The sequence below is a fragment of the Phaethon lepturus genome, unplaced genomic scaffold (genome assembly GCF_000687285.1).
Source record: "Phaethon lepturus isolate BGI_N335 unplaced genomic scaffold, ASM68728v1 scaffold22347, whole genome shotgun sequence".
Classification (NCBI taxonomy): Eukaryota; Metazoa; Chordata; class Aves; order Phaethontiformes; family Phaethontidae; genus Phaethon; species Phaethon lepturus.
This window is the reverse complement of record NW_010554331.1, coordinates 61,326-87,284: the sequence shown is the minus strand read 5'-3', so window position 1 is coordinate 87,284 and position 25,959 is coordinate 61,326. Positions and strand designations below refer to the sequence as shown.

General features: G+C 37.5%; 1 protein-coding gene across 1 annotated transcript; it reads right to left on the bottom strand.

Annotated features, from left to right (window-relative positions):
- On the bottom strand, window positions 1–24,206 carry LOC104624457 (low-density lipoprotein receptor-related protein 2-like; the record flags this gene model as incomplete). Its single annotated transcript, XM_010291826.1, has 4 exons — window positions 24,120–24,206; window positions 4,924–5,031; window positions 2,632–2,754; window positions 1–117 (listed from the first exon to the last, which is right to left on the bottom strand). Coding segments are annotated over exons 1-4 (424 nt in total), but the record flags the coding sequence as incomplete, so codon positions are not given.
- Between the last annotated feature and the right edge of the window lie 1,753 nt (window positions 24,207–25,959).

Genomic DNA, 25,959 nt, shown 5'->3' with positions numbered 1-25,959 from the left:
GGCAGACTCTTTCATCTGTTCCATCGGTGCAGTCCTTCACTCGATCACACCAGTAGGCACTCGGGATACACTGTCCATTTGAACATGTGAACTGCTGACTTGAGCATGTCCTTCCCGCTGCAAGAAACAGGCACTCAATCAGTCTTTTCCATCAACCAAGATTTTTTATGCAGAAAAATATTTTCCCTCTTCCTCTTTAACTACTGCATCCTTCTCAAAAATATTAGGATAAGACTTTCTCCCCCTGTACCCTTGTGTACTCAAGGAGATTAAAGAACATTTGACAAGCACACAGCAGATAACTCTATGAGGCCTTCTGTAGCCTGCAAGGTCACTGCTTTTCTCCACTGAAGGGGTTGACCTCTAGGTTAAAAACTACCTCCCTATAATTGTTCTGCCTAAAAGATTAAATTACCAGTTCTCTCTGTTTTAAAGTCTTGTCTATTATTTTGTTTACTGGGTCAAAATCTGTCAGTAACTGTGCTATTTAGTCAACTAGAATACCACAACATAAACACAGCAGAGCTGGAGGTAAGGCACTGCCTTCTAATACAGCCAGAGTCTCAACAGTCAGGAGTATTTTACATTCATAACTAACAGAGGATCAAGAATTATTATGTCTCATGACAGCTATGTCAGTGAAAAGCAACCACATAAAACTGTGCAATCCCACTTTGATTCCACTACAGCTAACTTAAACTCTCTATTCTTCTTAGGCAAATTAATTGAATCTGTGAAGATATGAAGGGCGAAATTACTGCTAACTTTTCCTCCTTTCTGCCATCTGCACATTTCTTTCTTAAGAACTCATGCTATATCTCAACACCATCCCAGTCTATACACTGGCATTTGGTCTGCTGCTTTACAGAGGCTATCTATTCCTTTCTCTGTCAACAGTGTTACCAAAGTAAGATCAGCTACTGAGATACTAGCGTCACGAGGAAAAAAAAAAGAGCAAGACAGTAAAGTATAAGAAGTTGTTTTAATTCTGCATGTGTGACTTCCAGAGCTGTCGGTCATTTTTCTCAGCAAAAATTTTTAACATTTCAAGAAGGAAAAGCTCCTTCAGGATTCCCAAGCAAAGAGATAAAAAGTCCCTTTAGAATAATAAGGACAAATACCAGGATATGGCTCAAAAACAGCAGCAACAGCACAGTGCCACTGTGTAGTTACTAACACTCAGGATTAACCAATACATGGAGAACAATGCTACAGTGACCCAGTTCAAAAGTCAACTCAGAGCTGCTGCTCATTTTGTATTCTGTATCTACAGATTCCTTAGTTAAAATATAACCAGCACTTGTGCTGACACCTTCTCAGAGGAAGAGGGGAGCAAAAGGCAGTTAACATTAGTCCCAATTTTTCCATCCTCACTGGGAACAAGTGTCAAGATATAAAAGCACAAACCAAGTCTGCAGGCAAAATCCTTCCAGAATTTAAACCTGTGAACCTCCCCAGAATCAAGGATGTTAGTGGGCAGCTGCAGAGCTGTTCAGTTTAAATAATTCATCCAAAAATCATACATAGAATCAAAAGGAAAATAAATCAATTTTATCCTCAGCACTTAAAGTAAATTCTAGTACTAGAAGTAGCAGGCAATCAGTTCTTTAGGATACTACAACACTTGTTCTTCCTGCCTTATGCAGTAACATTGAGAATGTAATTTGGTGCAATACCATCTCAGTTCACTGTTCATCATTTCAGCACATACTTAACTGTATGTACCCCTTAAACTGCTTAGTCACAAAATTCAAAAATCAGAGTAACATATTTTATTATTATCAGTATTTATCTTGCTATCAATACTGAAATAAGAAAGATCCTATGGCTATGGCATTTAGGCTGCTAAATTATTTCTTTGCTCTAAAACATACAGAGAACATTAAACACTTCAATTGAAAACAGCAATTCAAACATTATTAATATATTGTTTAGCATATTAAAGTGAAATACTAACAGGAATTATGTCCTAAGATTAAACTGTCCAAATGATAATGAAAGACTAGACTCTCACCCCATACCAGGACTTTTGAAATTCCTATCTGAATATGAGAAAGAATGGCTCTGGTCATTTTAAATAATAATGGCATTAAATTTCAGCATCACTGAAGATGGTACAAGAATCATCAGCAATGTTTTACTTCAACTGACTGATAATTCCTCCTTTTTTATATACATATAAATTTAAAAATTTTCTAGAAATAAGTGAACTCTTTTTTTTTATAATTCTGAGATGCCAGTGTGAATTTTGTTATGCAATGAATAAAGCAGCTTTTTCTGTGACTGAGACAGTGTTTGGACATCAGACTGTTATGTATTTGTCACCATTTTTGGAACTACTATATACAACTATAAAACTAATATGCACTGCACATTTTTCTCCTCTTTTTAATTCACTGAAACATCAATAATTTTCAGATTTCAAGACCCGGAGATGTCTTTTTGGACACAGTTTCTGTATTTTATCTATTTCAAATTTCAGATTATTTCATTTCTAGAAACTACTTTAGAGAGACTCTTCTGGTAAAAGCTGTACTTACAGCAGGTTTGTTTCTGTACAATCTCAATACGCTGCTGTGTGAATTACCTTTTTTCACAAAGCTGCTATAACATTAGAACTTAAATACTTACGACATCGTTGATGCTCATCTGAGCCATCTTCACAGTCTTCCTCATCATCACAAACCCATGACTGTGGAATACATTCGCCATCGGTCTGACACTGAAACTGATTTCCCTCACAGGTAGGTTGTGCTAGTGTAAGCAATGAAAAAAATTTGTCATTTCACAGACATCGGGGAAAGCACTTTCAAAGAAAACAGTTAAATAAGGAAAAGATGACTTAAAGTTCAAGTGTCAATTGACTGTAACTTCCACTAAACTCATGAAGCATTTGACAACCAAAGCAAATGGATAGAGCAGGGAGGGGAAAGTGGACCAGCAGAAGGATGGTCAAAGGCAAAATTTAGTTTAGTGAATTCCTGCATATGAATCTTCAATTTTGTATCCTTCCCTGGAGACACAGGCTCCTCTAGAAGGCAGGTCACAGCAAAACCTTAAGGCTCTGAACTGCCCTCTGGCAGAGCCTCTTTTTTTCCACTTATATATGCTACCTTCCCTAGTCTCACAGGGGTCTGTTCAATTGCTCTCACTCCACCTCAGGCGCTCTATGCCTGATGGGAAGGTCTGTCAAAACAAACTCATGACTCTTCTCTGTGAACTCATAAGGCAAAAAGTGAGGGTCAGGTCAGAACAACCTGAATATTGTTGTCCCAGCTCCACTCTGTACTTTTCAAATAGCCAAACAACAGGGAGCCATTAGAGAGAAAGTTCAAAATAAATGTTTGAAACTGTGTTACAGCTTACTGCATCCCTAGGTAATACTCCTGGGAAGAATCACTAGCACAACACAGTCCAGTAGACAGGACTCCGGTCTTAATAATTTTTTTTTTCCTCAGGATCATGTTTTTGCAGTACTGTGAAGTCTGCTAGAAACACTTTGTGCTCATGGGATGATATGCAAGCACAACTACCAAAGTAAACAAAGCATGAAAGGAGAAAATTAAATCACTTTGTAGATTTAGAGTTGAGAAGTACAAAATTACATTAGAGGTAATTAGAGGAATAAAATCGGTCACATACTCCAAACAATGCACTTCATACACACTTTTTTCCAATTCTGTTTTAAGAACCGAAGAATAATCTTGCAATATAATTTTAACCTTAGACCAGTTTTAAACAGTTCAAAACTATCTTCCTAGACATTTATGTGCCCCACTACCTATAGCATGTTAACATACTGTTTTTAAAAGCACAATTGATTGAAAAATCCTGAAAAGTTTAATTGTCATCTTCCTAATTCATTACATGTATGAAAATGACAACAGCTCAACTTCCTGCTTATAACTACCACAAATACAATAAGTGTCCGGTGGGGATTTTTTTTGGTCTTTCACAAAGTCAACATGAGTTTTACCTACTCCTTGTTCAAAGCCCAACCACTTCTTTCCAGCTGCAGTTCAGAACTAAGCCAAAATAACAAGTTGTAGGACAACACCATTTTGTTTTGCCAGTTTAAGGCATTCTTCATCCAGAACTGCATTAGTTTTTAGAGCTAACTAAAGTACTAAGCAACAAATCAGACTGCCAAGCTGTGTGAATGACCTCCAATTATTATATGGGTCAAGCAGCAAAGAAACAATCCAGTCTGAAAAGAACCAACCAACTCTCCATCAGCTATGGGGCAAAAACTGGCCTAACCTTTAAGTGGGCGGATAACTGCACCAGCCCACAAGACTTCAAAGAACATTAGAACCAAGAAGGTAAAATTCAAGTGAGTTCCTGAAAACAGACTGTGGAGGAAATTTCTTCATTTTCACAACCTTTTAATGTTCAGCTTGGGAGAATCTTTGTGCATGGATATTACAGCCCGTCTGAATGCAATTGTTGTCCCTGAGCTGCTGTCACTGAGGATAAGATGACCAACTCTAGACAACTAACCAAGCCTCTACTTAAGGTGCAATAGGTACAGCTTGCTGTCCAGGGCCTGAGAGATCAAAAAATTTGGAGCACAAGTGATGGTGGTAGCTGTATGTATATCCAATATTCAGGATTACTGCAATAATAGAATACAGTACATTTCTACATGTACTTAGAACATCAGTCATCAAATGCAGCAGCATTATTGGACACTCAGATTTTTAAGAGAAGGCTAAGTCATGTTAGAAGTTGAGCACTACTTGATTTTCTGACTACCAAAGCCAATAGGCTCAATAAATATGATTCTTAAGAATAGCCATCTCAAGACAACTAGTTTTCTCCCCCTCCAATATTCATTCTTGCACCACAGGTACAGTAGAGCACACTGGGATCTCAGTATTTCTTATATTACACAAAAAGTTGCTCTATAGTTGCTTCACTTACGACAACCAGCTTCATCTGTATCATCCGAGCAGTCTCTAGCCCCATCACACCTCCAATCTGCAGGAATACAGCGACCATTTCCACAGCGAAACTGCCCTCGTTCACATCCTGTGGTAAAGCAGAGTAACAAGCAGGTTAGCAATACCAGCACATAAAAACAGATAGTGAAGTGCATTCCCGCTAAACAACTGTAATCTGTACCTCACCTTATGGCATGGAAAGGAGAGAAAATAATATTATGACAAAACAAAAATATAAATAAGTGTGTATATATATATATATAAAAAACCACCAATGTCTACACACTCAGCCAAAAGAAGAAAAGAACCGGCTCTAGATCTGGACATTTCCCAACTAAATTGCTAGAAAGTTCCCATAATTTTAATATTTGTGTATTATATGAACAACAACAAAAAAACAAAACCAGGAAAAATAACCCAAACAAGTCTCAGAGGAGCACCTACACTGCAGAAACTTATTTAAGCAGTAATATACCAATTTTAAATACACAAGCAGTATAGACTTAAATAAAGGTAGGACATAGTTTTCCACATTATTTCTAAGGGCTAAACATGCTAAACATTAGTCCTCCTCAGAGTCTCTGAGGATTTAAAAAAAAAAAAAAAATATTAATCCCCTTAGCTGATGTGGAAATCTAGTTTCAGCAGTGACTGCTTGACAGTATAGAAAGACCTCAGTTTTGTTTTGTTTTTTAATAATGACCTAATATTTAAAATCTTTCCTCTGAAGTACGAGAAAGCATGCCTTCAGTCAACATTTGAATAGCAAATATTTTTAAAACAAATTAAGCTTTCAGACATTTATGGCTGATCAAAAGCTATCCTGCTGTCATTCCCTCCTGCTTGACCTACTAAGGATTAAGACCTGATAAAGAAGCATTCATTCCCAGGTGTAAATGCAGCTGGATCAGGCCTTTATTAAAGTCAACTAATGAAATCTCCAGTCCCATAGGAAAGAGAAAATGCACTGTTTATGGCTTTTCGTTGTGACTACAGCCTCATAAAAAAAGGAGAGAACAGTTTTATAGGTCCCCAAAACAATGAGCTATAGCATAATTAGGTTCAACAGAGCTCTGTTTCATGTTAATCTGTTGTCAGCACCTCAGCAAAGGGAACACTGAGGTAGTAGCAAAGCCCAACTCTGAAAAAAAAAAAAAAATCCTGTTTCCTGATTTACTTAATAGCCATATGATAAAACTATTTCTTTCAATTATTCTGAGAGATTTGTCCAGAGAAGATAACCTCAGTATACATAAAGCACAACCACCTACTTTTTGAATCCTTGATGACATAAATAACACGCTACCCTAACTTTCATGTAAAAGCAGGCATATCAACACTGTCACATAAACACAGTCAAGTGATGTATTCCTAAGGAATATAGGCAAGCTACTTAATGCAAGGAATGTTCAAATCTGATTGTCTGGTAGCGACATCCTGATTTATAATGTATCCTGCAAATGGTCAAAAATTTCACTTGGATAAATGGTGGTACGGAGTGGTACAGGAGTATGTTCACCCAAATACCTTCTATAGACTAATGCATGATGGTGGTTGGTGGTGCAGGTCTGGGGTTGGTGGTGCAGGTCTCTTATCAACTACCTTTAAAACACAACAACCTCCCTTGCAAAAATGCCCTGAAGGAATGTACAAGTTCACTCTGGAATCCCAGGCCCTCTTGCTGAATTTTGCCCTACAAAGCAACATTTCCATAGGAGATTAGCAGTTAAAGCTCTAATAAACACAACACATAAACCACCACTTATCAATTGGAATTACTATGCAAAGCAAACACTAAATCTGCTTGTATATTTAGTATATTATTGGTACTCAAAACCACCGGAATATTCGTAGCCACTTATTTAGAAAGAAGTTACAAAACAGAAGTAAATCTGCATCCACATGATTAGAATTTCTAATGAAACAGATGCTTATAAACAAGCAGTATAAGCAGTTTATATATTATTTATGAATAATAAGTAATCAAAAAAATTTCAAGCACTATGTGTAACACTGCTAATTTATTTTGCCTCTCTTGTATTAAGTAACTATAGTTAAACATACCCTTACAGTGATAAAAATGAGGAGATAACACTAATAAACTTTTTAGAAAGCATTATAAACATAGCAGCCTTTGTACAGTATGAGAAATGGTAACTGAATGTTAACAGAAAACCTGCAAATCACGCAGTTCTCCTACACTCTGTAATACTTTGCAGAATTATAGTTTAAGTTGCTCACACGTACATACAGTAAGCGCTGTATCTATGTCCCTTTATACGATTCTTCAGCAGACCTCTTACAATTCATTTAAGGCATTAGGCTTTTCAAATGTTACCTTCTATGCTTCCTTATAACTGAAGGCAAAAAGCTCTGAAACACCTGTAAAAATACAAAAGACTGATACTTCACTTACCACTGTTTTATGCTTTCTTTAGAACAAAAAAAATTACATAGCAGATAATGATGTCAATTCATTAAAAACACAGTATTTGAAAAATAAGTAATACGGAAGAAGTAAAAGTGTCAGTAAAATAAACAGTATCAAAGGCACTTCTCGAAAACGTTCGAAAAAGCTTGTGTTTTAACTGCAAACAAAAACAATTCTAACTTTGATAAAGGAGAAAGTAATCAGGGGGAAAATTCGTGATTACAAAATTACTGCTATGAATACCCAGGAGAAATATCCAGAATGAAAGAAAAACAACAATGTCAGCAATAACCAGGTTTGTTACTATAGACAACTATAGAGACCATTTTCTCAAAACTGAACCGTACATATTCTGCTAAAAGCAAGTACTGGAAACTTAGGAGATTTGAAGAATTGTGACTTAGTTAATTTGAATTTAGTTATGTATTTTAAACAGTATTAAGTAAAAATGTTGCAGGCATTACCCACACTCTGACTAGTAACGATCCACAGAAGCAGCATATGGAGTCCAAAACGACTATTTCCATTGGTATATGCCATGCAATGTGAGCCTGCAGTACCTGGGTTTCAGCAAGAGCGGGGACTGTCAGAAGGCAAGGGGTATCTGCTTGTTTATTGCCATTATTTGAAGCCTCAATTCACTGAAGGATTAGTCATTAGTAATTTTATGAAGGGTTTTGCTTTCAGTAAGGGATTTTTTTTTTTTAAATGCCAAGGCAGCTTATGAATCAATCAGACATTGCCAAAAATTAATACTAATGAGCTAATTTCCATAGAAATTCTGATTTACTCTGACAGATGCTGATAAACCCAGACACCTCTTTCAGGCAAATAGAATCCTGTTAGCAGGACTCCTGGAGGAAATAACCACCGCATTTAAAAACAAGCAGTGAAACCATTAGTCTTCACTGTCATGCTTAAAATTTGCTAATAGAAAAGAATCTAGGTGACTTTTGAAATATCAAAATTCAGAAATTATTTAATTTTTGGTGTTGCTCTACTTTTACTATAATTCGGTTTTAGTATTCTGACTGTGATTAAAGCACTACTAAAGTGTGGACTAAAAAATGCACGGCAGACCTTATGAATCACACCAGAACATATATAAGGAAGAATCTCTGGGCATTAACAAAAATAATTTTGAAACATAAAGATCTGTTTCAACTGCTCAATATTCAGGAAAACGCCAAGGAAAAAACAAATATATGATATCATCTTTAATATAAACCAGTCTAGTACTGAAAAATGCAAACGAAAGATCAGAAGTATCATTGTAAAAAATACAATGCACTATTTCTAAACTTATTGCTACACTTACCATCTTTGGGCTTTACACTAACTTTGTCACTAGACTTTCCATAGTTCTGTGTCTGGGATTCTTTTATAAGAGACTCCTGAGTGGATGTTTAAGATTCACAATTTGCTTAGGTAAAAACAAGAAGGCTGGCGCTAAGTAAGAGTACAAAGGTTATGCCAGGTAGTCATTTTCCACTGGAATAAAGCAACATAATAATGATTTTGTCTGAGCAAAAACTGAACAAAACAGTAACCAAATGAAATACATTTATTTTTAATAAATTAAAAGTAAAAAAGAGAGTATCTCTTATCAAAAGAAATAATGCAATGCAAGCTCTATTCAATGCAATTCCCTTATGTTCTGCAAGACAAGTTTTGCCCGACAAGTTTTGCCTGCGTAAGAGTGAGGTATCCTAAGCTAAACCACTGCCAAAGACGAACCCCACCGCCACTAGAGGATGGTAGTCAACCTTCACACCACTAATGAACGTTACTCAATGTCACATCAAGTCATACGGAACTCCGGCAGAAGAGAGAGAGGTTAATAGCTTCAGGCATTTCACAGCACAATGGTTTAACCCATAGGGCTACCGTCTTCAATAAGCAGGCAAGGACATTACACCCTCTTGGCTCCCTCTGTGCTTCATTTGCCCCAATATGTTTCTGTAGAAATAGTTTGAGAATTAAAGCTTAAATTCAGTCTTCTTGTATGAACACCAGAATGTTATGTTCAGCTTATAATGGAAACCAATACTGCCTCACTCTGCCTTACTTCTTGCATTACTTTAGACTCCTTACAGTTCCTCTCCAAACAGTTTTAGTCTTTTCTAATTCTTTTCATACATTTTCTACCTGCCCATTCAACCTTGAAGTCCCTTATACTTTTAACTTTGATTACAAATCTTTTTAATTACATTTGTCATCCACAGCTTAAGGGCACCACGACTGTCTATTCTGACTATACAGAATAGGCCAAAACCCCTCATTCGTTCTTTCTTCCTTGTGCTCACGATATCTTTGAGAGCTGCTAACACCTCTAACAGTTAAGCTTGAATGAAAGATTTAAAGTAATGAAGAATGGATTAAGCCCACAGTAGATTGTACCACTCTCAAACTGTCCACTCAAAAATGAAACTTATACTGCTGCACTTACACTTCAGGAATCATCTCTCTCAACAGATTTTTTTTTTGTGTTTAAGAGAGTGACGTTCTTCAAGGCGATATTTTTTCAACTGACAGTTTCACTTCTAACACACCTGCAGTTTTTTAACAAATAAATGCAAATTAACTGTACATTACAAGTCTTTTCCACATAAATTTTGCAAAAATAAAAATAAGTGACAAGCTCTCTTTTCTTCCTTTCTGCCTTCCAACAAAAGGTACTCTGTTCCCCCAAACAGAACAGCCCACGCCAGTGGCCTTGCAGGTAGAAGAATCCTGGAGAGTCACCTTCCATAAACTTTGATATCAGATTTTTGCCTAGGTTAATTACATGTCAAACAGCCTGAGGTTTTGGAATGCTCAGGGAGGGGAAGCTGAACTTCTGTCTCTGTTCCCCCACACCAATGAAGAAAAAATTAAAATCCATAGTTCAGGAAAAACCTTTACTAATTATTGCAAAAGTGCCCTGTGATACTGAAAAGTAGTATTCTACTAGCAATTATAATAGGCTAGCAATATAAAATGAACAAAGATTATTTTTCTGACAAAGAAAAATTGAGGCTGATCAAATTATGCTGAATTTCATATATTTGAGACAATATTTAACTTTCAGTCTTTCTAGACTCTGCAAACTCCATTATGTTTAATACTAACTATTCAGATTAAAAAAACACAAACATTTATAGGTATTACAGAAAGCAGTACAATATCTACCTTCAGTCTTCAAGACCTTGCAACATAGAATACCTTTTGTACCTGCGTGTTACAGAAATAATTTTAACTGACAATATCAACAAAAAGACAGAACAAATATGAGCCTGCACCCACTTCACATGACTGCAAGATCTCTGTACACAGATTGATAGGTGGACAGGGGATTATTCAAGGGACAATCTGACACAGAAGAGCTGCAGTGCCAGGGAGACAGAGTTACAGTGTTAATAGGGAAGTATAGGATTTCTATTACTGAATTATTATCCATTGACATATTATAATGAGACTATTATTAGTAAAATATCATCTACAAACTCAGTAGTTGATCAAGGATCAAGGACTCTTTCTGCCTTGCACTGTACAAACACTTAACAAAGAAGGGTCATACCCTAGATAGCTTGCAGCATAAAGACGATGGGCACTTGAACTAACCTGGGTGCCCCAGTGTCAAAAGCAAAGGCCAAATGGTGCTGTTCTTCCCTTCACCAACGCATTTTCATATTCTACAGTTTCTCCAGTAGCACTCCAGGAAGTCACAGCACATGAAAGGCATGCTCAGTTTTGCTGATATATTTATTAGCACAAGAAACAAGGCACATACACCTTGATCCTTCCTATGGAGGGGCTTCCAACCTTCTACCAATCAGTGCTGGAAGGATTCCTAGCCAGAGACTCCATCTCTAACACTGCTGTGTTTAACAGTCATCAATGTACTACATAAAAGTTGTCTACTCTGTTTTTGAGTCCATTTATTCTTCTGAATGCCAGCAACATCATGTGATACATGTGCAGAAGTCCTTCATTTCTTTAATTTGACTGTTTTATTAAGGACTTCCTAGCCTCCAAGCAAAGATGCAGACATTTTAGGAAACTTTCTGGTACACAAATCATACAGATTATTTCAGATTGGGGGGGAGGGGAGGGCAGAGGAGAGGAACAGAGATGATAAAGGACTGAACTTGAAGCAACAGATCTGCTTCTCCACTAACTGGACTAAGAGATTTGGCTTCCAAGTCCCGGCTGCACAGCTTCCCCAAAAATTATCAGAAAACCATTGACGACAATAATAAAATAGCTTTTGCTCCACCGACCTCTTCTCCCTAAAAAATCACTCACATGTAGAACTTTATATATTACTGGATTATAAATAGAGCTGATATCAGGAGGGTAAGAGGAATGAAAACAGAAGAGAAACTTAAGTTTAATCTTTGCTTATTTGTTTCTTTCTGTAAGCCTACCTGGATATGCAGAGTCTATTTCCATTTCAGATGAATGAGCTAGATATTCCATACTGACAGGAAAGGAAATTTTGAGTAAACCACATCCCGAGTTCAGTGGAATGATGGGTATCAGAAAATGTAATAAACAGATCTTGCCTGTCAGAGTAAAACCCAATACCTACATTTTAAATTTTTACTCACTGATTTTTAAGAAAATACACCTTAAAATTCAAGAACAAAAATGAAAATTTTGTCTTTCAGTATGAACTTAGAAATACTATGTTTCACTGCAGCAACAGCAGATATTTATGATTTCCCTTTTAAAACCACTTGCCAAGTACTTAAAAAAAAAAGAAGGAAGTCTGGAAACAGCAAGATCTACATTATATTCTATGTTTTGTGTCTGCATGCTCTTGCACACACAGACACTTGTTAACTAAAACCATTGTTAAAACTACAGCATCAAATCTCATTTTAATAATGCTCACATGCAAAATCTTCTTTAAAAAAATACTTAAAATTAGTGTATTCTATGTTAAACTATTTGTTTTCAGTTAATACAGTTATATAAGGACTACAGATTCATTTCTGCTAATGCCTCAGCATAAATCCAAGAATTAAAGAAATTCAGGATTTTAATCTACTGAAACTAAGCAGGAAAGCTTTCCTGCAAAGAAAAAAGGGTTCAAGTCTCCTGCAGACATCAAGTTCAAAGGAATGACACTGTAAATGCTTCTTAGCAACATTAAAGATATTCATAATCCTCATCCTTTCTATCTTATTTTAGCTTTATTAACTGAAAAAGCAATGAATGCAAACAGCCTGATAAAAATAGAAATTATTTATAAATTCATTTTTAACAAATCTATTAAATTCTTTTTTCAAGTATAAACCCAAACTAATGATAAAGAGAACAAGCTCCTAATTTTCTGATAAACCACATACGGACCTCTTAGTAAAAACTCTCAGTTTTGGTGGTTTTTTTTTCTTAAAGCTCTGCTATTCAGAACAAAATAACTATGTTTTCTACATTACCACTTTTAAACCAGCCATTCTGGAAAAAGAAAAAAAAATTAAGATATACATTATTTTAAAATTATTCACACTGATCCTGAATGTAAAAAGACCCCAAACTTCTTTAATATAAAGTCATGACAGTATATTTTTCATACATGCTTAGAACCAGCACATATCCATACTGCGTATCTTTACCATCATACAGTACTATAAGCAAATTAATCAAAATTAAGTTCCTTTATAATTTTGTTTCATTTCATACACTTTTTAAAAAGCAACAAATAAACCCTTACTGTCTTCTTAGTCCTATAACAAGGAATAAGAACTAATCCTTTTAAGCAAGGGCTAATTCTAACAGACAGGAGGTGGTACTGCTTTCTACTGATAAAGTAAATACTCCTCATTTTGAACAGACCAGTTCCTCCTTCTGTTTAAGTCATTGTCAAATTTCTTGTAATTCAGTGATAACTGAGAATTAGTCATTAATTTTTGTTGGACACTTTCTTTAACCCAAACTGTACATAAAGTATTTTCCAAGGTGAGGTGAATAAAAACTATTTGTACTCCTTTCTTAGAGAATTTAGTAATGTTATTATCTGTATGGCCAAATTCAAGAGAATCGGTATTTGCAGTACTGAAAGATTAGCCTTCACAATATAAAAATATATTTCAGACACATTACATGTAAAGCACATGTTCTGCACTAAATTGGATAACCTCAACCAGTGGTCTTGATATTAGGCATCTTAATCCACATAAATCAATTGCGACGGTGTTAGCTGGGTAAGCGAAGCAAGCACTGTGGATCTCTAGGGACCTCTCCTAAATCCCAGAAGGTTCTTTTTCATGAATGGCACATTAAATATGCAAAAATCTGTTCTAATTGACCAAATGACATAAAGAGGAAGAAGAACAAGCCAACGCAGGAGAGATAAAGACACCCCCAGTTACTCACAGAAGGAAGCATCCCAAGCATTTTCATAAGAATGAACCTTGCTAATGGCCCCAAGGCTGCTGTAGAATAACAATTGGGTAAGGGAGGGAGGGGGGATGTATGACCAAAGGAGAAAAATCTTCAAGACTAGGAAGTATTTACAACTACACAGTGTGTGGAAAATGAAAAACAGCACTTAAACAACTTAGAGAGAACGCGTACTGTACATACCACTGAGAAAGTCCGATAGATGCAGTAGCAGATGTTACAACAAACTTCTCGGGAAGCTATTCTCAATTTGAGAGTTGAGCTGTTTTTTAAATAAATTTTCCAACCAGTGTGCTGTTTGTTCTCAAAATTAGATCCCATGCTGAGATGGTGAACTGCCTTCAATTCAATCATGCTCTCCTGAAAGCTGATGGGTCATTGTAGCACTAAGAATCAGCCTCAGTAAGAGCTTTCCAATACAGTTTGAGAGTTAAATTGTGTAATTTTTTATATTTCTCTTATGTATTATTGTTAGATTGAAAATTTCTATGCAACATATAACACTTTGCCAAATCATAAACCTTACTGATATATTATATCACAAGTTATTAAATGAAAAATGAAACTTGTCATGCAAAAAATAAACCACTTTACAGATAATAAACACAGTAAGCACATAAAGTGAAAGCTATTTCTCTCTTCCTGCCACAGAACCCATATCTGTAACAAAAATCTTCACTACTTGAGTAGCACTATCATAACTATTGGGACCCTAAATAAGAAAAGACAATTTAAGCTGTGTCCCAAAGCTTCACAGGCTACTAGTCATCATTTTGCACTTCAAAAATAGTGAGTTACTTGCTGCAAACTAAACATGTGAGAACATTTTCAGAAAAGCAGAAAAACTGAAGTATCAGTACAGAATAGATAGATCATATGCTACAAGCATCTAGTGTGCCTAGAGAGACATTCTAAGGCTACTTACTACTGTCCATGACGTTAGGAAATACATATATTTCTTCAGATGCATTGACACTAATCACTTTTCTCCCTTATTCAGTAGTGACCCAATTTCAGCTAGCAGCTAATAGCTACAACTGGTCACTCCTTACCAAGCTTCTTGAAAAGGAAATTCCATGTGCTAAGGCAGGCCTAAGCAAAGGAAGGATCACCTGAACTGAAGCAACCATGCTATCCAATGTGCTCACACAAAATGCAACTTTAACTTAATAGACCTGAAAGTGAAGCATAAGAATTAAATCATCCTTTGGCTATTTCTGTTTTAAATGTGGTATATTTTCTTTATAGTTTTCAGTTTAAAAAATAATTTAAAAAAAAAATCCATTCACTCAAACAGTTATACTAATGAGTTTTTCAAGTCCTTGAATACATCACAAGAGGCTAAACACAAGAAATATCATCTCCCACTGAAATACTACCCTCCCTGTGAGCCCCAATGGATGCATTTTACTTCGATCTCCCCTAAGCAGCCAAACTCTACAACTATCAGATTTACTCGCCCATTTGGATTTTTTAAGGATACTTGACCCTGCTGCTACTTTCCTTCATTGGTGGCTGCTAGGCATAATATTTTAAGTAATTCTTTAAATTACTTTAGCTAGCTACTCTAAGGAGCATCCCAGGCACAGAAGTGAGTAGCAGGGAAGAAGGTCTCCTGCTTTAGCTTGTGTAGCTGGATAAACCCTACACTTGCTGCATCCTTGGAAACACAAGAGCATACAAGTACTGCATACTATGTACACCCATCCAGAAGCAAGCACACAAAACCACATCTCCCAAGTTTCACAGTGGTAGCACACAACATATAAATAACAGTGCTCACAGAACTGCAGGCATTTGCCTACAGACTTGCAACCTTTAAATCAAAATCCCTTCCTCATCGCAATAGTTTCCATCAGTCTTTCAAAATGCATGCTAGGAAGAAGATTGCAATCACACCTGGTATATTGCTGGCCACAGAGCCAGTATCTCCATACTGAATGTTTAACAACTGAGATTTTCCTGACAACAACTGAGATAATGTGGGTGTCTCACTCTCTCCCCTACTTTATGAAATTCTTGCGATTTAAGGCTCTGAGAATTCATGACCCCTATTAGAAAAAGTTAAATAGGCCAGTAAGTTAAAAAGTATTGCACATCTTGGGGGCGGGGGGGGGTTTTTTTTTGGGGGGGGGGGGCAGGGGAAGCAATCGATTGCTGAAGTGTCTTTTTCTTTAGGAAACCAAACAAAAAACAAGAAGGAATGGTTTCTGTTACCTAATCGGTGACAAAGTCTTAGTATGGATAAACTTTGTCAAGTCAGCTTTCACCTCACTCGTAAATAATTTAGATTTTGCTACTCATTATTTTATTGAATTTAACCATTTGTCCTTTAGTTTCTTTTTTCCTTAAACAAATCCAAGAGACATGGAAATTTCAAAAGGATTTAAAATTCAGCTTTAAAGTGTGGGTTTTTTTATTTTACTGTAGAATAACCATTTTATTACACCCTCTGTGGCACGTTTAATAAAGTTAAAAACTGCAAAATTAATAAAAGCTAGTAATAACAGCATTTTTGCATTTCTACTGTTAAATCATCATTTTTTTCAATTGCCTACAGTTAGAACACAAATTCCATGATAGGATATCACTTCTACAAGTGCCAAAGCAGCCCAGTTGTCACTGTTGCCCTCTTTACTCAGGCAGAGCTCCTAGTGAAACAGATGGCTGGCCTGCCTGAGCAGAAAGACAGGCCACAACTGAGCTATGTCTGAGGCTTTATTCAGATTTCCTATTAGTTCAGCCAACAGAAATTTGTCAAGGCTCAGATTAGCTGAAATAAGACACAGTTTAATTACTCCACTAAACACCTTTCATGTACCGCAGAGGTAACAAAAGGAATTTTAGTACTTTGCTACATTTACAGAATACTAGGAACAAAAATTCATTTTCAGGGAGGCTTTAGAGTACATTCTGTGGCTGGCTTCACACAGAAAAGTAAAAACTGCAAAGCTCCTAAAAACAGCTTGTATATTCATATGGAAGACACAACAAACTGTCACTCATTTCAGATACAAACTGGAGCTCATTTGTTTCACATGAAATGGTTTTAAAACTATTAGATCTCGCAGTAGTAAAAGTTATTTTCATTAATACAGTTAGAAGGCCAACAAAAACTGCAGCAGCATTCCATGTGCTTGGTTATCGTCCAACTCATTTATTGCATTGCAGGTTGAGAACAGCACTACAGTCCTGCTCAAAACTGAGCACATGAGCAGCCTCATTCAAGTCAAGCCATCTGTTTACACTAGACAACTTTACAAAAGAGTTTCCCGCAGTGCTAACACTGGTTCACTGTAGCCCTGATGGGACCACTCTTGTAACTAGCATGCTAGTCAAGTATTTCCTGTATGTTCTTAGCAGTAGCATTAAGACCTGGTTGCATGGCCAGCTGAGCCAACCCACTGACTTACCATAGCAAAAAAGGGTCTCTCCTCCTCTCTCTCCTCCAACTCCTCTTCTTCTCCCACTTCATACCAAGGCTCACTTTATTTTCCAAACTCCAGTAACTATCAGACCTTTCTGCATGCTGCTCTAAATCACTAAGCCACCAGGAAACCACCTAATTCCCTAGGCCTGGTTTAGTTTTCCTCCAGGTTTGTAAGTGAAAGCAGTTCACAGAGAGGTCCGATGAGCAGTGGTACAAGCACAAAGCAAGCAGCAAGAACTCAAGGCTGGTAGCAACATGGGAATGGGACCCTGGAGGAGAGAGGGAAGGAGAGTGGGGCCTCTTGCTTCCAGCGGCGGTGAACTGTTCAGTTGGCTCATCACTTCACATGAAACTGTACCCTTAGATGACAAGGGCCTAATGACATCTAAATGAGGTCTCCCACCGGCGTTGAATTATGTGAACTTCACATAGTACACTTCCTTCTTCTGGGCAAACCTGAGGAGGATTATTGATATATGTATTTACTCCAGTTCTGCAGGCTCTATACTTCCTCAAACTAAACTAAATTCTCAGTGATATATTTATCTGAGTTGATAATGTGCACAAACAATGGTTTCTGAAGATAAAACCCAATACCTAGATTCTAAATATATCAGTGAATGTATCAGTTCCTGAGATATTTTGTGGACTAGGCCTTTTTTTTTTCCCCAGAGATGCCACAGAACACAAATAAAAACCCCATCCTTCTTGCTCCACAAAAGCATGAGCCTGCAATCCCCATGAAAGGGAGTCCCTATTGGAACGGACTCCCATTCTTCGACTTGACTCAGCAGGGTGTAGTATCATGACCTGCTTGTGCAAGAAAATAATTGGGCAGACACACTGCTGTGCTGTAAACAGTGCCCTTTTGCTGAAGATCTGGCTTCTTGATTGTAAAACAAAGGCAACTTATTCATGTTAAAAGCATAAAATAGAACCGGTCATAAAAGTAGAACAATTTCAGTCAATTCTTATATGTCATTTCATTAATCCAAAACAAAACTTGTAACAGTGATCCTTAGATCTCTAATCCACTTTAAGCATTGCAAAACAAAGAAGACATTAAAAGCCTTGAAACCAACAGTAAAAGCTTATGGAATCCGCTAAAGGCTATCCATTCCATTAAACATTTCTATGCTTACTCATTAAACTTCATTTTCTTAAACTCTTCTAAAAGTGTGCTGAGTTAAGGAAGCAAAAAGCAGTTAATAAAATTAACATTATCATAAGAAAGTGGACTTCAAAATGGATCTCAAACAATAACAAGCTATTAAAAGAGATGTTTACACTTCACTGAATCCTGTTTTCTATCTCTTAGATCAGTACAACTCAGGAATAATTTATCTGAAATTAATGGAGTTGCACTGGGTTGACTCAGAAGAAACCTTGTTATTCCTTCATCTAGAAAGAGCTCAAGGTATCTTCAAGAATAAAGTATAATTATCAAATTACATAAAGAAGCACTTCAGTTTTAAATAAATTGAAAAGCAGCTCTGTCCTCCTTTGCCACATTTCAGTGTAAGCTATTAAAAAGAAGCTGACAAATTAGCTGATTATCATCACTAATTGGCCACAGTAGAATAAAAACATCAAATTCTCTTTAAATAGACCTGTAGATCATTAATTAGAAGGGACCTTTAATGTTTTTCAACAACGACTACTTCTAGAAAGTGTCATTTCCTTTGAAGTGCTAGATGGTTCCAGCACTTTTTAAGCAGAACTCTAAAAGAGGAGAAACAATTATAAACTCCTGCTTTAAAAAGTGATAGTACAATGTGATTCATAGTTACATATTTGTCTATCTGAAGAGTTTGCACAAGCTCTCAGATGTAAAAATAAGTACTGTAGGAAGACTGAATGGCATTTGATCTAATATTCATAAAGATAAAATGAACTACCTCTACAATGTGCCTGTTTACTGCTCAATTAAACAGAAGAGTATTCAGATGAAAAAATCTTGACAGAAGAGCCTCCAGGTTCGGTGCTAAATAATGAGAAGTTAAAAAAAAAAACCACCATTGGGCTTTGATCTGGCAATAATCTAATAGTGCAAGAAGGCACATGGAGGGGGAAAGGCTGCAAACAATGTGATTGATTTCATGTCTATCCAGGAAACCCAAAAGGAAAAGAATTAAAAGACTTTAATGAAATTGCATTCTACCTTCCCCCCAAATGAATCTTTGCTCATTTCCTGCAAAACACATGGAAAGTAAATCTGGATTAAAGTAGGATTTCTTGCTCAAATTTCCAATCAGCTCAATATATGAAAGAAGGTTTTGGTTTGTCTTACAGGGAAATAGAAGCATTGCATACATCACACATTTATCTTAGTTGAAATCTCCTTAGATGGTCTGTCTCTGTCTTGACTCCTGTAGCTTAATTATTTACTGTAATTCTAGCATTTGGCATAGAACCTAAATCTAACTAGGTGTCATCCAATTACTGCTTTCAATTTTTAACTAAAATGCTGGGGTTTGCCCCATTCTTTGCTTTAGCTGATTACTTTGCAAATTCCTGATATGCTTTGCTGAACAGAATGCAGGCAAAAAGTAAATTATTAAGAAAATTCAAGAAAGGTACTAAAAGAGGGCTACTCATTAAAATGAACCATAAAAAAAAAAAAAGACTATCACTGCACAGAAATATCACTCATTAATTAAAATGTGAGAAGATAATAATGTGTTTCACTAATAGTTACTTTTGAATTGTCAGCCCTCAGGAAATAAACTAGTTCAGAGCCAGGTAGATGGACACTCAGTGGGAGTTTTGCTCTTGATTTTGTGTGAGTACATCTCCAAGAGAAACCAACAAAATTATACTACTGCAGGATTATGAACGCTGCAGACTCATAGGTCACGCACAATACCTATTAAATTGTACGTCAGGATTGCACTGGTATGTTAACTTTCTTTGCCATCCTTTCTCCCTTCTCATTACTCCAAAATCATCAGTCCCCAAGGGAAGTCTCTCTCAGGGTCTTCAAACACTAGGTCTTGGCATGGGTGTAATCTTACGGACAGGCTTCTCTATCATTTAAATGTGCAGTGTACAAGCGAGTACGAATACTGACTCTGGCCTGTCGCCTACAGCAATGTTGCTATACATCATTCTGCAGGTAGATTAAATAGATTTGAGTGAAGGCAATGTCTAAAAAACACTGAATTATTAATCTGGAGATTGAACTGTTACAACGCTTGATGGAAAAGCATGTTTCTCCATGCCATTCTGGAAAGAGCTACTGTAGCTCTTCTCTATTTGGTCTTACCATGCCTATTCACTACTGGCCTCATTTCATGTAAATGTTCATGGTGATTTCTGAGATATGATATCACACCATAGAGATTCATTCTTAGAACAGCCTTCATTCTCAGACTAATAGAGACCTTATAATGGTAACAAATTTTATTCATACTGGCCTGGGATGCATTTAAGCTGATGATTTAACATTGCAAAAATTTAGGGTGTAAATCAAACCTGATGCACTAAATTGTGTTACAGCAAAGTTTCTGCACAAATCACATTTTGCGAAGTTCCATACAGAATAGATAATCAGCTTTAATCAACAATCTATTATTTAATCAACAATATCTATTTAATCAATAGATAATCAACAACAGAAACCTTAAAAAAAAAAATCAGTAACTCACAGTTTACTGACAAGAGGAGCAAAAAATACATACTAGAAGTCATCCTAGCCATGATCTTCTGGCCTCTTAATGCAATATAGAATCCAAAAATTTAAAAAATTAGCACATATGTAGAGAGAAAGTCCATTAATGGAGATGCTTCCATTTCCAGCTGCATTTCCAAGAATTCAAAGTTTACACACATACTACAGTTATCAGCAAGAAAAGTACACAGCCGGGCTAAGCAATCATTGATCTCATGTAATTCATAGCAATGTGAATTTGTCATCTTTGATTGCATACATGAAGCGTGCTAAAGAAATAAAAAGATCCGCCAGAAAGACAAAGGAGGCAAACAGCAATTTAAACATTGTAAACTATGCAATACAGTGCAATCATGGCCTTTACATAGCAGCTTGGTACTTTGCAATAAATTGCAGCAAAGCCAGAATTTCAGTGTAAGTACATGCAAGTCTGAAAAAAGATTATATTTGTAACTTGCACTAATTAATTGAATTGGTGACAAAAATTAATACCAATGTCATTTATTAACTAACTCATATTATTTTAATACTAATCAAATTATTTTCTGGAAAATGTACATCATCTCTATTGAAAGTAGGTCATCAGGACCTAAGGAACACCAAAAAGCAACAATGGAAGTTTAAGTGACCTGAAATCTCTAGGTTACAGAAATATTAACTATAGTAGATTTGTGGAAAATGTTCTTAATACTTTGTGTCTAGAAAGAAGGGTTGTTTTTTATAAAGAAAAGCAGGTTTCTATGAATAATTTTTTATATATGAATGATTTTATAAAGAAACTAAACTAACAACTCCTCTGGTGCTGAACCACTAAGAACAGAAAAAAATTCAAACAGTCTCAGATACTAAATCCTCACCAAAAAAAGTGAAAAGGTGAGCCTGATAACAGATACTACTTGGAATATTGCATGAGTATGTAGATCTGGTATGCTCTGTAGTAACATTAAAGAACTCATTGTTCAAATGCAAAGTTGCCCTAGTGATCTCATTTGCCCTCTGCAAAACTGCCGAGAGTACAACATCCATCCAGTCTCTCTAGTTTATGAGCGTGAAGCACTTTGAGATCCCTCAAAACAAACATTAATGTTAGTCCCGTCATGCTCCTTCTTGACACAACCTTCACTTAGGTAGCTTTTTAGATTCCAGATTAAATTTTTTCTGGTTGCAGTTACTCCACAGGAAACAAGGTTTATAGAGTAAAGATTGCAGAACCAGGCCCTGTACTACTGGCAATTACAAGAGGCAGTATTTTTATTCCGTTTAAGTGGTATGTTTAATGCCAGTAAATCCAGAATTAGATAAATCATGGAAGAATCATGATACTATCATTTGAGCAAGTGGTCAGGTGAAACTACTTCTAGAAATATCCAGCTTATACTTGGAACACTCAGGTATTGACAAAAAAGCCTTCAAAAACATCATGGAAGCACTGAAATACTGAGGATTAGGCAAGATAATATGATTTTCACCATTTTCCTTCTGAGCCTTGGAATTGCTTTCATGATTCTCTTAATGTTTCTTTTTTAAATGAGAGTCGGACACAATCTCAACATTCAAGGAGCTGGAACTTGAGGATACCAAATATTTCACAATAATAATCACAGTGTGACCAAGATTGCTATCCAGAGATTTTACTAGTATCAGTTACCTGTTACTAAAACTATACTGTTTCGTTTGCACAGTTTCTTTCTACTTTCTACTCTGAAGAGGGGGAGGGACAAGACACCATAGTAAAAAACTTCTAATTACTTCTTTACTTCTTCTTTACTTACACCATAGTAAAAAACAGGGATTGCTAATCCCTGTCATTTACCGAGCACATCCCGAACAGTCAAAAGTGGCTGCAAAGAAATAAACTTTTAGATCAGCACTGCAGCTTCCACTCTATCCAATGTAAAATAATAGTGCATAGGATTAGCTCTGCCCAGTGTAACCTCCTTGGCTAGAGCTTTTGCAGGTCTCCTGCTACACATTAGCTATCTCCTATTTCCCTGCTCGTAAGTGGGAGCTGCTAGCAGCAGTTGCAGTATAATTACTTACTTGATTCTGTCTAATGAGCTTAAACTAAGAGTTGAGCAAAGAAAGCAGATTAACAATTTTAACGCACACGTAATACACAGACACACAACCAGCAGGACTGCCGGGTCAATAAATGGGGCCGAGGAAGTGCACTTCAGCCACTCTTGCTCCAATAAGGCAGGCTTCGTTTTCACTGCAGGGCAATTAAACTGTGCGAAGAGGGGGAGACAGGAAGAGATGGGCTCCAGTCGCGGGCTGGGGAGAGGACCGGAGACGCGGCTACTCCATCCCTAGCAGCCAGATTAGTACCAAAGGAGCAGCACTCAGCCTGCTCTGCCCGTCACATGCTCCCCGATGTCGCCTAGCAACAGCAAAGCCCAGAGAAAAAGTTCTCCCTCGCTCAACTTCAAATCTGCGTCTGCGACCTGCTGAAGGGAGCTTATTGTGGCCCAGACTAAGCATCTGTTTCTCCCTTACAGCCTTCTGTAAGTGACTGCCTGTACCACACGTACGCAAGCCCGTCCACGCATAACCCCCCCACAGGCACAACCTGTCTACGTGCACGTGCCGCAGCCTGTGCGCGGCTCAGCAAAAACAACCCGAGGTTCAATTTTAGCGGTCACCAAACCTGCTCTTGGAACGCAGGTGAACTCTGCTCTGCAAAACCACCCACACTTCAGTAGCAAGAAGGGCACAAAGATCGCAAGGAAAAAATGCAAAAACTGTGGGGTGATGGGTTTTTTAATTTTTTTTGCCTTACCCACAGCCAGTCAGCAGTACTCGCTACAGGAAAAGCTGCCCACTTGCATCTCTGTAAAACTGTAACTTTAGACCGTGAAGTTGCAAAGTCTGAGCTGTCCCTCCAAATTTAGCAACATTCGTGTGTTGCTGTCTTGTACAATCAGAAAAAAAAGTTTTTACAAACCAGAAAAACAATCAGAAAAAAACATCCTGGGGTAATTTAAAACCAAGATGAAGCGAAGCTAAAGAGCCGGTGGTGTTTGTATTGTTTTTTAAGGCGCTACTTCCTTTTCCACAACAGAAATCAACTCCATCAAATGGCTCCTGGAAAGAGCCAACTGTCTCCCCTAGCTATTAGAAAGAACTCCTTGAATCGGCTCCCGTTAACCCTCTACTTTCAGGCACTTTGGTCTTTTTCTCATAGAAGTCCCGGGACAGGGGTGTGCTCCTTGTGGAGCAAGTCCCATTCCGGAGAAGCAGGAGCACAGCGCTTACCTTGGCAACTGCCCTGCATTATGCATGCAGTGAATAATATGAGCAGTTTGCAAGCAGTTGCTGCTCTTCCATCCATCCGATGGTGAGGTCCCATCTGGGCTGGGATGCTCCAGCTCCCTCAGAAGCTGGCTTCCTCGACTCCGGGGTGCTGATCTGCACAGCAGCAGCACAAGGAGCCTGGTGTCTTTTTCTTACCCCGCTAGTTGCAGAAGAAAGGCGTGTTCGCCTGTTGAGACATCGCGTTTTCTATAAACTCCCACCCTCCAGACATTGCATAAAGCTCTTTATACCCGGCGGCCCCGGAACTAGCATGCGGGAATCAGGCAGGGCTCCAGGCCCTGCAGCCACAGGCTGCCTCTGCCCCTCCTTCCACACTTGGCAGGATAGGCAAGATGCTTCCAAGTCCCTGCACTTTGCAGCCCTTATACCAGAGTCCATTGCTGCTGTATTTTGAGTAGGTCAGGGGAATTTCAGGTTGCAAGTGTGTCTCAGGTTTTAGCATCCCAAAGGCATGCTCCCAACAAGGCAAGTATTTTTGACAACTTTGAAAAATGTCACAACGCCTTCTTAACCAATGCAGGGGATAAATCTTAGAACTTATTATTATTATTCCTCACAGAAATACTGTGAAAGGAAAACTGTAGGGACGAAACTTATTTCTGCACTTAGCAGATAAAATCCGTTTGATAAAGTGCTTTGGCTGTGAATGCTTAAGATATCAGATGGAGACACCTTACTCTGATTCTAACTCTCCAACAGCATATCCAGCACACGTGAAATGTCTGCCTGTGTTTTACTGCTGCCATTTCAGGAATCATATACCTACTAACAAAGGTAAAAAACAGTGCACAGTATCACAGGGGAAAGATAAAGATACCCTAATACTTCAGGTTGGAATGCAGTCTTGGGAAAAGGGCAAACATTCTGTAGTCTTTGTTTGCAGCATCAGAAGCATCATACAATAAACTGTGTGAAGTTAAATCATTATTTTGTTTTCTATTACTCAGAAAGAGTCTTCCATGTAGAAAATTTAGTTATGCCAAGCTGTTCCTGTCTCTGTATGTGTGCACACATCCACATGCATGTGAACATGACTACTATGCATACATACCATGGGAGAAAGATGTATTGTCTTGCAAGAGGCTTTGTCAGATTAATTTTAATGACATCACCACCACCTTTATAAATTCCATATATCATTTATGTTAGCTTCATGTCATGTTCATTATACTGCAACGGTGTATGCTGCATGCTGCAACAGAACTTAAGTGATATTTCAAAGCATTAGCTCTTCTTTTTACCATGGGCTGAAATTTCAATTAGTTGCCTGCATTATTCTTGCAAAAGTTGCAGAGGAACATATTGTTGCTTATTAGCAGGCTGTGATTTTTCTCCAGGTCCTGTAGGGCTCTAATCCCCCTAAACCTTTCCGTAAAGGTTTTCTATCTATCAAGATAGGGAAGGGGGGAGGGGGTGAGAAGGGGGAGAAGATGTGAGTGTAGGCTTTTGCAAGGTTGTGATTTATGCAGGTTCAGGGCTGTTTGGTGTAGTGGTACGACACAGCACCGGGGTCAAGCCACAAGAAACACTGGGGGCAGATCAGAATATTCAATTAGCTTCCTGGCACCTCTGAATCACAAAGAGAGGATAAGATCTCTCCATCACAAGATCCAGAGCTGCCGGGGGAGGGGGGGAACCTGCCCTCTTCAAATCTCTCTCCTCCCTCCCACCCTCTCTCCTTTCACTGTAGGAGAACAGTGCTTGAAACATTCCTTTCTGCACGGAAGGACTTTTCCTATTGTTGTTTTCTTTGTGTTTCAGTGTTGCCAACTTACTGGAA